The 13,567-nt window shown below is 40.9% G+C and overlaps 3 protein-coding genes across 4 annotated transcripts; all 3 read left to right on the top strand.

Annotated features, from left to right (window-relative positions):
• The first annotated feature begins 196 nt into the window (after positions 1–196).
• On the top strand, positions 197–3,204 carry ccna1 (cyclin A1). The gene is made up of 9 exons (XM_012823000.3): positions 197–425; positions 1,040–1,203; positions 1,297–1,510; positions 1,600–1,718; positions 1,799–2,022; positions 2,116–2,320; positions 2,396–2,509; positions 2,592–2,725; positions 2,802–3,204. The coding sequence occupies exons 2-9, from the start codon at positions 1,054–1,056 to the stop codon at positions 2,851–2,853; spliced, it is 1,212 nt and encodes a 403-aa protein (XP_012678454.1). The 5' UTR covers positions 197–425; positions 1,040–1,053; the 3' UTR covers positions 2,854–3,204.
• A 513-nt stretch (positions 3,205–3,717) lies between these two features.
• Positions 3,718–9,265, top strand: sparta (spartin a). Its single transcript, XM_031572035.1, has 7 exons — positions 3,718–4,561; positions 5,958–6,152; positions 6,424–6,574; positions 6,962–7,156; positions 7,382–7,540; positions 7,875–7,965; positions 8,169–9,265. The coding sequence occupies exons 1-7, from the start codon at positions 3,746–3,748 to the stop codon at positions 8,212–8,214; spliced, it is 1,653 nt and encodes a 550-aa protein (XP_031427895.1). The 5' UTR covers positions 3,718–3,745; the 3' UTR covers positions 8,215–9,265.
• A 158-nt stretch (positions 9,266–9,423) lies between these two features.
• Positions 9,424–12,532, top strand: ccdc169 (coiled-coil domain containing 169). Of its 2 annotated transcripts, none has more exons than XM_031572032.2 (8): positions 9,424–9,570; positions 9,835–9,917; positions 10,082–10,192; positions 10,472–10,512; positions 10,635–10,733; positions 11,564–11,617; positions 12,011–12,087; positions 12,249–12,532. In XM_031572032.2, exons 1-8 carry the CDS (start codon positions 9,497–9,499, stop codon positions 12,349–12,351), a joined length of 642 nt encoding a protein of 213 aa, XP_031427892.1. In that variant the 5' UTR covers positions 9,424–9,496; the 3' UTR covers positions 12,352–12,532. The 2 variants fall into 2 exon arrangements, with proteins under 2 accessions (XP_031427892.1, XP_031427893.1); XM_031572033.2 differs by having other exon boundaries at positions 9,439–9,570; positions 9,839–9,917.
• The last annotated feature ends 1,035 nt before the right edge of the window (positions 12,533–13,567 follow it).

The raw sequence follows: 13,567 nt of genomic DNA, 5'->3' as shown, positions 1-13,567 counted from the left end.
GTGGAAAACAATTAACGACAAGTTCATTTAATTTAGTTTGCCAATTAGATAACTCGAGAGATAATTAACTGTTGTTGTTTCCTTGACTAATTGGCCAATCAACATCAATTTACCGCACAGCAGTAGCTTATCCAATCAGTCCGTTAGTAGGTAAATAGCGATACCAGTCCACGCCCATGTATCACTATCTAAGATATATTTCGCTAATACATCGCTAGATTCATTAACGTTAGATAGCTATCTGACTAAGAGAAGTTGGAACAGACTGTTGGTTACTCACGAAGTCAACTTGATTGTGTCCGGGAATTTGGCTCTGTTTCTAATAAAGTTAACCATCCAGTAGGACAAGATCCAATGCTAGCTAGGCATTTAGCTAGATAGTTTACTCTTGCCAGTTGACGTGATATCCAGCTGTCCTCAAAGCAGTAAGTAAACATCTGTTACTTTAACTTATTTCGATTCAAAACACACACCTGGATAAATGGATTTATGACTTCACTGGAATTGTAGTGAAGCGCATTTGTTGACTTACCCGTTCAGCTAGGAAGGTTAGCTACGATCGAATGATTTAAGGAACATGGCTCCTGTCCAAAATTGGATCATGGCAGTAGATCTAAAATCTATTAATCTTGGTGGCAAATATCGCACATTTTAACTTAATAAATATTGAGTCGTCAAGACAGGATTTTAAAGTAACATTGTGCGACATTTTGTCACTTTCTGATGTGACATGTTTTTATTGACAACTATTTTTGATATCATCAAATTCATTGTAATGGTCGTAAAGGACGGACCAATACACCTGTCGTCCCCCTAGCCCTAAAGGTTAGGCCTACACTATGTAACGTTGGTTCTGTGGTCCTGGACGGGACACCCCGCAAAAATGTAATAAAAGGCATCCCAGCGCTACATTGACCATATATTGCCAATATCGCCAGTTCGGGTGTTGGCAAGCTTTCATCAGTGTCGACTGGGCTGTGTGTGTGTGTGTGTGGGTGTTGCCTATAGTTATGGACGAAAATGTTACCCTACTTTTCAGCTTTTTCCAAGGCAATGAATTTCACTAGCCATGCTACTCTTGGAAGCCAAGAAAATATCTTTGGTGGAGGAGCACTGGATGGATCACGGATGCCGAGAACGAAGCAAAGAACTGTGCTTGGGGTTCTGAGTGAAAATGAGCAGCAGAGCAGAGCTGTTTGTCTGGTACTGTTTATTTTTTATTTAATTGCTGCTTTTTTTTTCTTCATGTTCAGTTTTTAAATCTGTGATTAATTGTGTGATCTTTTCATTCTGAAGGGAGCCTCAAAACACAGATCTTTGGATGAAGCCCCTAGCTTTGGCATTCTTGCCCAAGCATGTACGTCTAATTTCAGTTTTGACGTGCGATTGGAGGATACAAGTGAGATTGTTCTCACATCTACTGGTTCCACTGTTTCTGAGAGAACATCGCATGAGCATGACGTTCCTTTGCAGCATGAGGACTTCCATCTGGTCTTGGACCAGAGCTCTGGTAAAATGGTGGTTTATGTTAGGTTAAATTATAAATTAATTTCATTGCCACAATAGTTATGACCTACGTTCAATTTGTTTCTCATGCAGGGTCCTGCATGGAGACGTCTATGCAAGACCTATTCGAATATGAGCCCCTGTCATCACAAGAAGCTCTTGCAGTGGATGAATATGCTGAGGAAATTCATCAACATTTGCGACAGGCTGAGGTCTGTATCTCTTGTGATGCCCTCAAATAATGCTTGAAAGGCAATTTTATCGGTTTGTTCTCCCCACTCTTGTTTTCCAGTTAAAATTCCGACCGAAGCCTGGATACATGAGTAAGCAGCCGGACATTACAAATTGGATGCGCATAATTTTGATTGACTGGTTGGTTGAGGTTGGCGAGGAGTACAAATTGAGTGCTGAGACCATCTTCTTGGCTGTCAACTACTTGGATCGATTCCTTTCCAGCATGTCAGTTCTAAGAGGAAAACTGCAACTGGTTGGCACTGCAGCAATTCTACTGGCTGCGTATGTACACTCTTGAGGGGACTTGGGGTCTCTGTGAAAGTGAAGTCCTAATTCTGGATTTTGCATATAATGTTTTGTTTGTTTTTTCCCCAGGAAATATGAGGAGGTGTACCCACCGGAAGTGGATGAGTTTGTTTACATCACGGATGACACCTACACTAAAAAACAGCTCCTCCGAATGGAGCACCTTCTGTTGAAAGTCCTTGGTTTTGACCTGACCATGCCAACGACTCATCAGTTTTTGATTCTTTATATTACTCTTGAACCTGTCAGTGCCAACACTGCACACCTTGCTCTGGTATGCGTCATGGCATTATGTTAATTTGAGTGGAGTTTTGCCCTCAAACTTTTATTTTAACTTGTACTCTTATAGTTTCTTGCAGAGCTGAGCTTGCTAGAAGTTGATCCATTCCTACGGCATCTTCCCTCTCAAGTTGCAGCTGCATCTTACTGTCTTGCCAATTATACACTCAACAAAGCCTTCTGGGTAGGACTTGCAGGAACTAATTAACTTTTATTTATAATAATTACTTATTCGGTGTCATACTTAATTACGTTTTATCCTGCAGCCTGATCACCTGTATGCGTTCACTGGGTACACCTTGGCTGAAATTGTCCCTTGCCTAAAAGACCTCCATAAACTCCATCAGACTGCTGCAAACCGGCCACAGCAGGCAATTAGGGAGAAGTACAAGACCCCCAGGTATCCTATTTGAAAATATCCGGTGACTCACCTGTGACATAGAATTTCATCCACTTTAATATTGTTTCTCTTCCAGGAATGGTGCTGTTTCGCTCATCACTGCCCTGGATTCTCTGCCATTCCAGTAATGTGCCGATCCTATAGGACATCCAACTTCAGCTCTTGTCTTTCTGGTGCACTCATGATTTTAATTGGTGAATGTATATATTTTAATGAACTGTGAATGGTTTTAATTTTTTATGGTTTTAGGCAGGCCCAGAAGGTAGCCATCACGTAATTTTAAAGACCGTAGGCCTAACTTGTGATCTGTGATGTGTAAAGCTTCCCCCCTCCCTGCATTAATCCTTATCCTGTGTGTATTGCCTTTTTATGTCAACAAGTGGTAGTCTAGCCACGTTGTTTTCACTTGCAAGTTGTACAGGTTTACTTTCATAATCATGGATATGTGAGATGTCATTATATTAAATAAATGAAGTAAACTGCCTCAAAATGCTTTGTGTCTGTCCCTGTTGCTTGGTAAAAGTCTAAAAATGATTCTCTAAAGAAAGATCTCCATACTAACAAATGGGCGTTTCTCGCCACATTGATTAATTGCCACATTGTTTTATCACAGTGAAAAGTCGCATTATTCATCGTTGCTTGAAGGAACTGAAGTGTGACGAAATTAAGTGTTTGAATCTGGGCTCTGTTTACAAAGTAAAGATAACTAAGTCTAACTTTTGGCTTCAAAGTAAATTTTATCTTTTTCTATAATTACAATGATGAATTTAAATTATGTATTAGTTGGAAGCGTTTCGTGTCCGTTTTAACTACCAGGACAAATGACGTGCCATGATTATTTATATATTGTCAGGAATGTGACCGTAGTGTTTCTTTCAAACCGGCAAATCCAGCTTCATCGTGTAGACCAGGCCTACTTGGACTATGTCAGATATGCAAAGGTTAGATGTGAAACTGAATATGTCGGCTTATTAATTGTCTAAACTCTTTCAATAGAGTCGATAGAGAATCGTCATTGACATGGACACAGCTGAGGCTAACCTGCAGGTCATAAAGGAGCATTATGAGAGGGCTTTCGACTGCCTCAACACAGGACTCTCAGAGGATGAGGCAGGACACAAGGCCACGGCACTGACGTTCTATAGGCTTGGACGCCAGCACCTCCTTCAAGGGCTTGAAGTCCCCACCCATGGAGAGCTATATGTCGGCGCTGTCTGGGACTCCGCAAGGCAGATGCAGCTGAAGATGAACGAGACTCTAAGCACCATCACAACGCGCTTGGCCATATTGGAGACAACACCTTTACAAGAGAATGCCGGAGCCTCATCCCAGCACCTCTACCCGACCTTGCCTGTCATACAGACAGACTCCATGCGCAGTCCAACAGCAGCCCCTAACCGGAGCCTGTATCCAATCCTACCCCGGATAAAAGAGCCGGCACCTCTGGGAATGTGCCTATCAGATATCCAGTTAGATGGAGGCGATGTCCCTTCTTTGCCCGTTTCTCCTGTGATGGCACTGGGTGTACCAGGAGATCAGCCCCCAGCCTACACCCCACAAGCCTCTGATGGTCACCTCTCTCTTTCCCATGGCACAGAGAAGGGGATGACGCCTTCACAGGAGGAATGGGAGCTGGTGGACCGACCGCATGGCACACTGAGTCTAGAAGTCAACGGAGAGGAGCTCTTTTACTTGCCCCAGGGAGTACAGATATTCTTTGTCGCAGCAGACGGCCAGGTCAGTGCGCCTTCCTACCCGGGGTTCCTGCGCATAATTGTGTGTGCAAGCAGCCAGCATACAGACCACTCTCTCAGCCATCCTCCTGCGTATCTACAGGTAAACAAATACCCATGGTTTTCAAACTTGATCTGAACTGATTCTGAACTAATGACGATAATCAAATTAGTATAGTAGTATTAGAAATTGTGGTGTATTACATTAATGTGTATATGTGCATAGCAACACAGTACAGCTCATCACAACACATTTTGCCCCAACTGTTGTGTTTTGAGTGACATAACATGTTGAGTTTTTTCATTCATATAATGGCACTCAAACAGTGATCTCATGTCAACATGACTCAAAGAATGTCATTGTCCATTTTTCTCACTTGAGGAGAGGCCAATCGTATAATCACATTAGTAAATGAGAAGCCAACGCTTACACATTAGACTCTCAGCCTCTCAAAAATCTTTGCACACAAAACAGATGGCCACGTGAGCCACATTTGTCAGTACAAGGTACAAATGTGAATACTGTCTCTGTTGAGAAAAACAATGACTAATCCTTCGTAGGAGCTATTAAAAAACTTTTTTGACAAAATGTTATCAATTCCTAGTGCCCTCAATTGAATGTGGAAGTGATATGATTGATCATTTAAATAATTTGAGCGGACTGAAAGTCTCGTCCCGCTGTCACTAGAGATTCTCATAGTTGGAATTTCCGGTAGTCATACATTTCCATAGCCATAATTGGAATGACGAAACTTGCTGCCAAAGAAACCTGGTTTTCAAGCCCTCCCAGAGGAGTCATGTTCACTGCAGTAATAGTGGTTTTAAATATGTTAAACATAGACAGGTCATCTCCCTGGTGGACATGGCGATAATTTTTTCCATGAGTTGGAAGGCACAACATTTTGTAGCATGGGGGATCACACTGAGTCAGTTTGGCTGTCTGTTCTCTGCATTGTTGGCACAGCTCCCCGTTTGAAAGCCAGCTCTCCACAGCAACCACAGTCCAGTAGCTGCCTGATCCTGGCCATGTGTGTGTGCACTGGAGTCAAACACGCGTTTACTGTCCGGCTGCCTTTGTTTCATTGTAGTCCCCTGAAACAAAGACATAGTTGGCATTTGCTGTGCAGTGCTGCTGATCTGTGCCAAATCAGGTCAAATGTCCCCGTGCATGCCTCTTTGGGTTTTGCAGTGCAACATTGCGTATCTCAATAACACCACATGGATCTCCCTACATTTCAAATTCCATTTACTTTCTCTACTGTTAACCTATCAAACATAATGTGTGCAAAGCGGATCTGGCTTATCTCACTATTATATTAAGTGTGTTGGTTATAAGTCAGGGCTAAAATAAATATGGTGAATTCCCCCTTTTAGCAATATAATGGAGTTCTTTTTAGAGTTGGAGTCTTTTACATGATTGTGTTTATGGGTGGAAGAATGTTAAGAATAGTGGAAGTGTTCATAGGAATCTGACAGAAATGTTATTCTTGTGATGACAGGTATGCAATTGGCTCTACCCAATGTACCCCGACTTGCCTGTCCTGCTGAGTAACATGGGCGTGTTCACATTCCCTGACACTATAGCCAGCGCACCCGGTTCTTATGTAGGTGTGGTGCTCTCGTCCAGACTGCCTGTCTCGGACCGAGCTCGCTTTCACGAGCACCTGTCACAGCTGACCCTGCTCAGAGTTCAGGTAGGAGAAAAGAGAGGAATTTTTGTGCACTATGTGCATGTTTTTACAAAGTTGTTTGAAAGCAGCGTTCACTAATATGCTGTAATAGACTTTGGTGAATGCTTTGGGGTATCACCAGTGTATTGTCATTATTATTATTATTACTAGTGGTTGTTTTATTTATTTATTATTTTTACTCATTCCAAGTTTCTTCACCCTAATTCACTCTACATCAAGGCAAAACGACCCCTTTTCTGCTTCATGACCTCTTATGACCAAGTTTCCCCTGCAGACTGCAGACGAGGGTGCTGCTGTGGAAGCCATTGACCTGGGTGAGAAGATTCCCATAGGTCCTTCTAAAGGGGGCGCAGCTGCAGGATTGGCTACAGAAGGGAGGGCTGTGCCTGAGTGGAGTGACAAGTTGGCCCAGAACATCCTTGCAGGTTCGTTTACACTGCCACTCAAGGTTGGACTGCTAATAAACTGCACCTTTATGGTAGTGACTGAATAAATGAGTGTTTGAATTATAATTATAAAATATCAGTTGCTTTATAACCGCCATGCTAATATTGAGATGTTTACAATTATGATCAGTGTTAGCATTGAGCCTGGATTGTGTGAACATTACTCAAAATGGTGAAAATTAATTCTAAATAGCCAAATAACCATTGCATTTGTTTTATTATTTATATCTACCCTATGAAATATGTCAGAGATTGCTGTTGTTTACATATGTGTGCAAAGTACTGCATTTTCCCACTAGATGGCAGCATTGTCACTAGGAAGCGGAGAACTAAAGAACTTACACAGTTCCATTATGTCCCTTGCAGGGGCGTCTTGGCTGGGACGAGGGCTGGTTAAGGGTGGAAACTATGCTGGGAAGGCAATCCACAAAGGAGCGTTCACGCTGCGAGAGCACATCTCCCCACGGGAGGTACCTGCTGAGGTCAGCCCCAAAGTCAGCAAGGGCCTTAATGTGGCCAAGGATGCCACTGGCGGGGCTGTCAAAGTCAGCCAGTTCATTGGTGAGGCTCTTATTCCCTTGGGTATCAGTTGCTGTACAGAAAATAGGCTGTTTTTCACTCACTGGGGAAAATATTAAAGAATAAACTATCGCATGAAGTCAAAGCTATCCTCTTCAAGAATGTTAGACTTAAAAATAAACATTCTACATGCAATTGACAATTGAAAATGTGTTGTTTATGAATTGTTTTGGGAGTAAAGTGAGATGTCATATTCCTCTGTCATAGTGGATGGTATAGCCACCGTGGCTGATCGGGTAGGGAAGGAACTGGCACCACATGTGAAGAAACACGGCAGTAAACTGATTCCAGAGTCACTGAAGAGGAACAAAGATGGCCAGTCAAACATGGACGGAGCACTAATGGTTGCCTCAAGTAGCATACAAGGTAGTCTGGTTACAAGTTGGACAGGGCTATTGTCACAGTTTTAGCACAGATTTATACAAATGTGTATTGTTTTCCATAAACAGCAAGGAAGGAGTGGTTTCCCCTTGTTTACAAGTCTCACACGTTTTCGGACTGCTTCCCATTTGAAGTGGTTTGAACAAACTGTGGTGTCATTGGGCTTCCTGGGCAGGGACTCAACTTTTTGACTCGTTTAGGCAGCGCAAAGGTCATGAGCGTCACTATCAGACTCACAAATGAAGGCAATGAGAACACATGAAGACATAAACGCAATGAATACAAGAATGTTAATGTGCAATGTTTAATGTTGTTTTAGGACTGTCAACTGTGTGGACGAGTATGGAGACAGCAGCAAAAAACATAGGGAAAAGTCTAGCTTCAGAGACTGTCCAAACAGTAAGGCACAAGTGAGTATTTTGTATTTCCCATTAACACATCAAAAGTATTTCACTATCTATATTCCTGGTGTCCTTGACTTTATTCATTCATGGGGTCTAATAAGTCCTTGATAATGCTCTACACTTTTGTTTCTTGCTGTACTTCTCATTGCTTGGTGGTATGAGGATGCTTTCTATCTTTACTGTGTTCTTTCTGTTTGCTCTGTTTTCAGATTTAGGGGTCTAGAACACATCTTGGATCGCCCTAGGAACATGTAACAGTTGACCTGAGTAGACTAGTGATGCCTTTTTGACTAAACATTGATATGCAGTTCAACTAATTCTGTCTGACTTTCTCTAAATATCTTCAGTGCCTTAATGGGGGAATAACGGGATATAAAGGTGGCTTTCACCTGCAATAAGTATGTTTTGGCCTTACATTTACTAATAAAACTGAAAATTTTGCAATGGGACATTGACCTTTGTGTGCACTCACTTCTTCCTTGTAAGTTATGTTCACAATGTTTCACACTATCTCTTGTAAGGAACTCCCCTCTTTGTTACTAACTTCCTTTCACCCATTAAGGTGCTATCTAGAGCCTTTGAGGGTTCTGCTTAAAATCTTTGAAGAACATTTAAGGGTTCCCATCTCTGGACAAAAAAACACATTTGTGGAGGGATCTAGATAGCGTCTTCAAAATAGAAAAAAGCAAAATGATCTCTGAGGTCGAAAAGTGTCCTCCTCTACTAGTTAATGTCAATGTCTCCTAAATGCAACAATCCACACTTGCATTTGCACCTGAATCTGCAGACAGCCCTCTAACGTTTGCACTGTCCATAAAAGGTATGGGGATGAGGCGGGACAGGCAACAGACACTACTGTCAAGTCTGTTATCAATATTGGCCTCGCTGCCTACAACATTGACAACATGGGTCTCAAGGCTGCACTGAAAACTACTGGAAAGCAGACAGCAAAGGCCATGGTAAAGAAGGAAGATGCTGAAAAATCCAAAGAAGAATGAGGCAAAGTAATGACCAAATGTAATGTACTCATCTTATAAGTCTGTTATTGTATTTTTGGCACTGGAATTTGTGTCATTCTAAGATCTCAGACAACCCCAAGAGTACTAAGCCTGCATCAAAGTTTATTTTTATATGATGTATATAATGTGTGTGTGTGTGTGTGTGTGTGTGTGTGTGTGTGTGTACATATTGCATGACCTACCTTTAACTTCATTTGCTAAACTGAATAAACAATATCTGAACACTTGTAGGCTGGGATTTGTTCATTACTATTGAGACAAAATAAACAGTTTATGGGAAACAAAAAGCTCTTGATGAGGCCTTCAATCTTTCCTCCGTCATCTCATATGTGAAAACTGCAAATAGATGTAAATTATGCGCGCTACGTTTCAAATGTAGCCTTCTCTTGCCAGCGTGATGTCACTGGACTACAGAATTGCCTGCGCTACACGTCGTCAGGAAGACGATTACCGGATATGAATGTCGCCTATGGAGACGGAGATACAACTCGCTGCAAAGTTTTCGTAGGTCCTCTGAAATGGAAGAGCCAGATTTAGGAAAGTTTGGCTTAGCCCGCTTGCAAGCAGAACTTGATAAGGAGATGGAAATGAAGTAAGTGGGTAAATATGTAACGCTGGACACCATGTTTAACATGACGATTACTAATGGAAAAAAAGAGAAAGTGATACAGGCCTGAGCAGAATTAATTTCGGTCGGTCCGCTGATGACTCGTGCTATATTATTCTGCGAACTATACACATCCTCAGTGTAACCCCCTATTTCATGGATAAATAGCCTTAATTGTTTGAACTATTAAACAATAACAAAAAATGTGAAACTTAGATTTACTGTCATTTTCTGTCCTTTCTTTCGGAGAGAGATGTTGGAGGAATCTGTCTCAGATCTCAGAAACACTATGGCTGATTTGGAGGACAGACTCCACAGTGTAGAAGGCGAAGGTGTGTATTTGAGATGGCAAGTATCGCTTATTTTGCCAGCTTTTAAAGTTGGAAGTTTTGTTTGTAATCAGACATTTTCCGAAACTTGTTTGCAGAACAAAATGAGATCACGAGTAATTCAGCCACGTCTAAGTAATATGTCTTTTCCATAATGTTTACATTAGGAAACGAATGGAAAACCAGATATGAGACCCAGCTGGACCTCAACGGGCAGCTAGAGCGGCAAATTGCATTTGTGCACGGGAGACTGGAGGACCTCCGTGGCAACCCAATGGGTATGAAACCACTGAACATAATTTGCTCCAAGGATGTAGTTTATGTAAACTGAGGCGCCAACGTTTAACTTGTCAATCAAATACTGAGAATAGCCTACTTGTAGGGACGTCATATGCAAGATCGCATTGTGAACGAAACGTCAACTTTGATTTTAAATTGTACAGGCATGGTTGGATAAAGACTACTTCTAACATTTATACTATTCATTGTTACTATGTAGTATTTTGTCTACATTGTTTTTGTTGTCATTCTAAATATCTTAATATCATTATTAATAGATAGACTTGCTTCAATACGGTCTTATGATGCCACGTCAGAGGTAAGTAGCACTATACTCTATTGGAGAGCGATGAAATTTTCCTTTTTCAGAGAAGAATTTACAGGCCTATCCACAAGACAGAGACACATGTTGAATTTAATAGTATTGATAATCTTTCATAGGATGCTTTGAAACACCACCTCAAACTCCTTACCACTGAGAAGTCCAACCTTCACAGTCAACTTCTGGATCTCCATGCAAGGATCCAGCAAGAAGGAAAGGTCTGTCTGTCTGGTTTTACCCTTAGTATGTAAACTACAGTCTCCTCCAGACATCCTTTTCCTCTAAAAGGTTCATGTTGGGATAAAAAACATGTTTGCAATTATGTGAAACACCAAGGAGCAAGGTCTCAAATTCTCAAAGTCTTATGACATAACCATTAGCATGTGATATATTAGCATCCCCTTTTTTTTTGCCTCTGGACTCTTTACTTAAAGCAGCACTAAGGAGTTTTTGGCTTGGAGCTCCCCCTAGCGGCGAAACCTGTTGAAATTTGCTTTCCTAGTTTATGATAAACTAGCGAGTCAACAACTTTGCTAACACAGTCAAACATCAAGCAAGTGCAAGCCAAGACAAAGCAGGACAGCAAATAAACTACTTACTAATCCAGCAGAAAGATGGCTAGTTCTGAATCTAAATCGCTACTTGATCCTAGTCGCTCATGCTCAGACACAAAGGACCGGGCGGCTCCAGAAATCCTACAGACTGCAGTCATTTCTCTACAGACCCCCGATGGCAATGGCGGAGAGACCATTCTCCATATTAAAAGTAATTGTAGCGGCACAATTTTTTTCAAGCTGTTATTTTAAGGTAGAATTGTTACATAGTGTTACTTTTCACAGCATTAAAATAGCTAAAGGGTGTTCCAGAGATTAACTGAGATATAAAGGCAACACTGGCTAATGACCCAAGAGTAGATTTGTATTTTCTGCCTTCTGTCCAAGCCAAAGTAGTTTGAACTTAAATTTTTAGGTGCTTGTTTACACTTCAGTGTCTACTGCTATTATAACACAGAATGTGAAACTGCAATTGCTTTGTTTGTTTCAACCAGGCTTATCAAAAAACAAATGAAGACAGACGTGCATATATAGCAGAGATTGCAAAGGTTAGTCATTGAAAAGTTCAATAAGTTTCATATAAAAAATGTATAAGTAATTAGTAAAAGTTCTCACTTGCATTATTCATAGGGTGTCACTAAAGTTTGTCACTAAAACACTTGTGTCACAGCCCCCAATTTGTTGTGTAGCTTTTGCGTCGGGGGTGGGGTTTGAGTTTTTTTGGTTCTGCATGTTTGGATTTAATAATTTACAAACTGTGTTTCCAAGTAGTGTTGAATAGAGGTGTACATCAATATCTTTTCATCTTTTCCCTCTTGCCTAGCTAATATGTAGTAAAAGATATTTCTGTTGTCCAGATAGGTATATTTGGTGACTATGAGGACCAGCTCCGATTCCTACTGTCTCATGTCATGTCATATCACATAACAATGCACTTCTAGGTGTCATCAACTCTTGATGTGAGCCGAAAGACACAGCTACATCAACCACGAGGAAATGGCAGGATTCCAGTGAGAAGGTGCAGTATGTTTTTATTCAGACACAAATAAAGTGTGTGAAGTACTCAGGCAAATAGGCTTCTCTCTGATTCCTAATCTCCCATCTGGTCAGTGACACGGCCGTGGTAATGTACTGCACACAGAGGCACCATGGGTAATTTATATTTGTTTGTGGTTACAGTGGCCAGGAAAATATGCTCAACAGGAAGTGTAACCCGAAAGGGAAGACAGGGGGTGCCACGGGAGCATCAAACGGGAGCAGGTTACCCAAACTGAAGCGCTGACTCATCAGAGACATTGGAAATCTCAAATGCATTGCTGTTACGGATCAATAATGTTTGCCCCATATATTCTGGCGAGCCTTATCGACCTGCTACAAGCTAAAGGTTCAGTATTAATGTGAAATAGAATTGTCGTCATTGAAAGTGCTCACGAAAATAATGTGTAAAATAAGCTAATGCTTTAGAGATAGTGTGCTGTTTAAAATTACTCCACTGACAGCCCACATTTATATACACTGCATTGAGTAGAAAATTATGTAGCAGGGTTTAGACATTGTTTTTGTGTTTTCTTTCTAAATAAATTCAAGTTCATTAATACACAATTGTGTCTTTCTGACATACCCTCATACCCACATATATTGTGCCTCATAACACCACATAATATGAGCCACATGATTTTATGTAAGACTGACAGCAACACATACCAGCCTATACAAATGCTGGTGCTGTACAGATTGACTGGTTAATGCAGAGAAATGAGTAACAATGCCATTTTAAAACCTGCTTGTCTCTGAAAATGAGGGCAAGGTGAAAAAATAATGTATGGAACTCTGAAGAACATTTTAAATGTAAAAATATATTTTAAACTCATTGACAAATATATGCTTGTCTCATCTTTCCATTGATCCGTAGGGCCTTTCTAAAACAGGCAATTGCATTGCTCTTATATAACCAAATACGGTACTGCCAGACACTTTACCCTAACAGCTCAAGAATGAGTATCTGTAAATTGTTGTGATAGAGATGAGAAGATGAAGTAAAATCACAAGAGGTAGCCACAAATCATATAATTGCCAGTAACAAGTGTGCATTACCTAAACATTGAAAAATGTTCTTAAGCAATATTGTGGGCAGTAGTTATAGTTAATCAATAAATTAGTCAGTCAAGAAAACAAATACATAATCAATTTACCAATCAGCAGTCACTGAATCTTAAAAGCAATAATGAATCTATTTCCTGTTCTATATTATTTCCATATCTATCCACCAATAACAATAAACACGAGGAGTCTTACTCAACTTCGACAGTCAATGCGGGTTAAGCGTCCTGTATCTGGATATCAGCGGAATAACGAGATATATCAGGGTTCTGCTGATTTTCCAAACCCTCATCTTCCTGTTGTTAAATGCGAAAGGTACGTTCTGGACGTGCTAGTCAATGAGGATTTGTATGAACAAAATTAGGAAGTTATGACGTCAAGACCACTTCTTGCCAGTC

The sequence above is a fragment of the Clupea harengus genome, chromosome 8 (genome assembly GCF_900700415.2).
Source record: "Clupea harengus chromosome 8, Ch_v2.0.2, whole genome shotgun sequence".
Classification (NCBI taxonomy): Eukaryota; Metazoa; Chordata; class Actinopteri; order Clupeiformes; family Clupeidae; genus Clupea; species Clupea harengus.
The sequence above is the reverse complement of the archived record's forward strand: the minus strand, read 5'-3'. Positions and strand labels throughout refer to the sequence as shown.